We start from the raw sequence: 3,020 nt of genomic DNA on the forward strand, positions 1-3,020 counted from the left end.
TGCCGATCTCGTCTCATAAAATGTTCATCCGCCCCTGTCTATACTAGACACAACCGATTCAACATAACTCAATATGGAATATGTCCATGTGTGAGAATAACTTCGCATATATATAAAGAGTAGAATTTACTGGCTTAGCTCTAAATAGTTGGAGGTTTTTTGGGAGGTGATAGCAGAAATAGCGAAATCTAGCAGTATATTTCTAAAATTCAATGATTCGAGTTTGCATTTTTAACCAAGTAAAATAGAAAAATTCGTGTCGTACAACAAAATTTTGCCTATCATAGGGAAGCTTAACGCAAAGCAAATTCTTGTGGAAAAGGCTATTAAAAATGGAAAATAATTATATAGATGACCATTGTAGTGGCTAAGCTTAAGTCAAATATTGATGTATACGTTGAGAAATTATTTTGTTAAAGAAAACATTACTTAATAGAATTTGAATTGCATGTAAAGTTTGAACACTAGATTTTAGAGAATTAAGAAAAGAAGAAGGAAGAAGAAGAACTTGATTTCATTTCATTAAGCACTATTACAAGACGAAACAATATTTAACAAACTAACTGACTATCACATGCCTCTCACGTGTTGTGTCTGTGTATTGACTAAAATGCCCTCTCTTATGACTAACTTAATTCCCAATATTCCCCCTCAAGCTGGAGGGTGAAAGATGTCTAACACGCCAAGCTTGGACACTAAGAAGGAATGTTGTGCAGTAGTGAGTCCTTTTGTTAGAAGATCTGCTAATTGTAAGGAGGAAGAAACATGACATGGAGTAATAAGGCCTGACTTGATCTTCTCTCTGAAAAAGTGGTAATTGATCTCGATATGCTTTGTACGCCCGTGAAATATTGGATTCGCAGCTATTTGTATTGCAGCCTTGTTGTCACAAAACAATGTAATAGGTCTAGACACTTTAATTCCCAAGACTTCCAACAATCATGTTAACCATGTGATCCTTGTAGTTGCAGTAGCCATACTTATGTATTCAGCTTCTACTGAACTCCTGCTTACTGTAGGTTGCTTCTTTGATTTCCATGATATCAAAGAGTTACCTAGTTTAACAACATATCCTGTCACAGATTTTCTTGTATTAAAGCATGGTGCCCAGTCTGAATCACAGTAAGCAATCATATGATCAATAGGTCCTGCTTCCATCAACAGCCCCATGCCTGGTGCTCCTTTGACATATCTGACTACTCTCAATGTTGCCTTCATATGTGACTGTTTGGGCCTTTGCATAAATTGGCTTAGAGTTTGCACTACAAAACTTATATCAGGTCTGGTGATAGTTAGGTATAACAACCTTCCTATCAGTCTTTGATAAGCTGGATTATCTCTTAGCTCTAAATCTCCTGCCTTCCCAACACATGTGTCATACTCCATAGTTGTCAATTTTTGATTTAACTCTATAGGAGTTGCAACTGGCTTTACACCACTTAAGCCTACCTCTAAAATTAATTCTAGAGCATACTTTCTTTTATTGAGCAAGATTCCTTTCTTTGACCTTGATACCTCAATTCCCAAAAAATATCTTAGCTTGCCTAAGTCCTTAACTTTGAACTTACTGTGCAGAATTGTCTTGGCATCATTGACTAAGTTGGAGGAGCTCCCACTAATCATCAAATCATCCACATAAACCAGTATAATGACTATCTCTCCTCCTTGCTGCTTTGTGAATAAGGAATGATTAAAAGGACTTTGTTTGTAACCACTTTGAACAAGTGCATCAGTGAGCTTTATGTTCCGTTGCCTAGATGCTTGTTTAAGACCATAGAGGGATTTCATAAGCCTACACACTTTCAACTCCCCTGTTTATGAAATCCTTGAGGCAACTGCATATAAACTTCTTCATAGAGATCTCCCTGTAGAAAAACATTGCTAACATCTATTTGAGATAAAGGCCAACCCTTGGCTGCTATGCTCATAATAGTCCTGACTGTGACCATCTTTTCTATAGGTGAGAATATGTCATGGTAGTCCAGTACTTCTTTTTGATTATAACCTTTAGCAACCAGCCTTGCCTTGTATATGTCTACCTCTCGATTGGCCTTGTACTTGATCTTGTATACCCATTTGGAACAATAGCTTGCTTCCCTACTGGTAAGTCCACTATCTCCCAAGTATGATTATCTTCAAGAGCTTGGATCTCCTGTTGCATAGTTGTTACCCATATGCTATCAGTAAAAGCCTGCTGAAAATTAGTAGGTTCAACTTCAGCTGAGAAAGCCTACAAGTATGCTTGATAACCTGGTATGAGATTAGCATAAGTAAGGGTATTAGTCAATGGATATAAGCATTAGCCAGAGAACTTCTTAGCAGTTTGGTAGTCTTTTAACCAAACTAGAGGTTTGGATGTCCTAGTAGTCTTCCTAGGCTCTTGATCATTTCTAGGCTCAAATATGCTATTGTCAAGAGTAGCATTGAGCTCTGGCTCAGTGTTTGGAACTAAGTCAGTTGAGGTATCTTTCTCATCAGGCTCAATCTCTGCTGCTTTTATGTTTTGGACTGTATGATCAATCTGTAGGACTTCTGTAGTAGGTATATTGGTTGACTGAAATATTGTTTGTAGAAGGAATGTGAGGGTCTGTAGATGTAGGCAATGAGGGATCAGGATGTGATGGTATATAAGCTTGTGTAGGAAAGTGATCTTCTAGAATGGTCATACTTTCTTTAAAAGGGAAGATATGTTCTCTAAAACTAACATCCCTACTTACAAAGACAATCTTAGTTTCTAGGTCAAACAATCTGTACCCTTTTTGAACTTCAGAGTAACCTATGAGGACTGCTTTTCTTGCTCTCTTTGCAAACTTTTCTCCTTTTGGTAAGTTGCTAGAGAAACATAAACAACCAAACACCTTTAAGTGATCCATAACAGGTGTTTTATTATACAAAACCTCATAAGGAGATTTTCTTTGTAGTATGAATGTAGGCCACTTGTTGATCAGATAAACATATGTCTTGATGCAATCTCCCCAAAATCTACTAGGAACAGAACTCTGAAATTGTAATGCCCTAGC

At 37.2% G+C, this 3,020-nt stretch overlaps 1 protein-coding gene across 1 annotated transcript; it reads right to left on the reverse strand.

Moving 5' to 3' along the window:
• Window positions 1-939: 939 nt before the first annotated feature.
• LOC138883929 (uncharacterized mitochondrial protein AtMg00810-like) lies at window positions 940-1,788 on the reverse strand. The gene has a single exon (XM_070164651.1). It carries the CDS (start codon window positions 1,786-1,788, stop codon window positions 940-942), a length of 849 nt encoding a protein of 282 aa, XP_070020752.1.
• Between the last annotated feature and the right edge of the window lie 1,232 nt (window positions 1,789-3,020).

Source organism: Nicotiana sylvestris, chromosome 12, assembly GCF_000393655.2.
Source record: "Nicotiana sylvestris chromosome 12, ASM39365v2, whole genome shotgun sequence".
NCBI classification, from domain to species: domain Eukaryota; kingdom Viridiplantae; phylum Streptophyta; class Magnoliopsida; order Solanales; family Solanaceae; genus Nicotiana; species Nicotiana sylvestris.

Excerpts from the sequence above, each read along its gene's own strand:
- LOC138883929 (XM_070164651.1), bottom strand. The coding sequence starts at position 1,788 with ATGAAATCCCTCTATGGTCTTAAACAAGCATCTAGGCAACGGAACATA.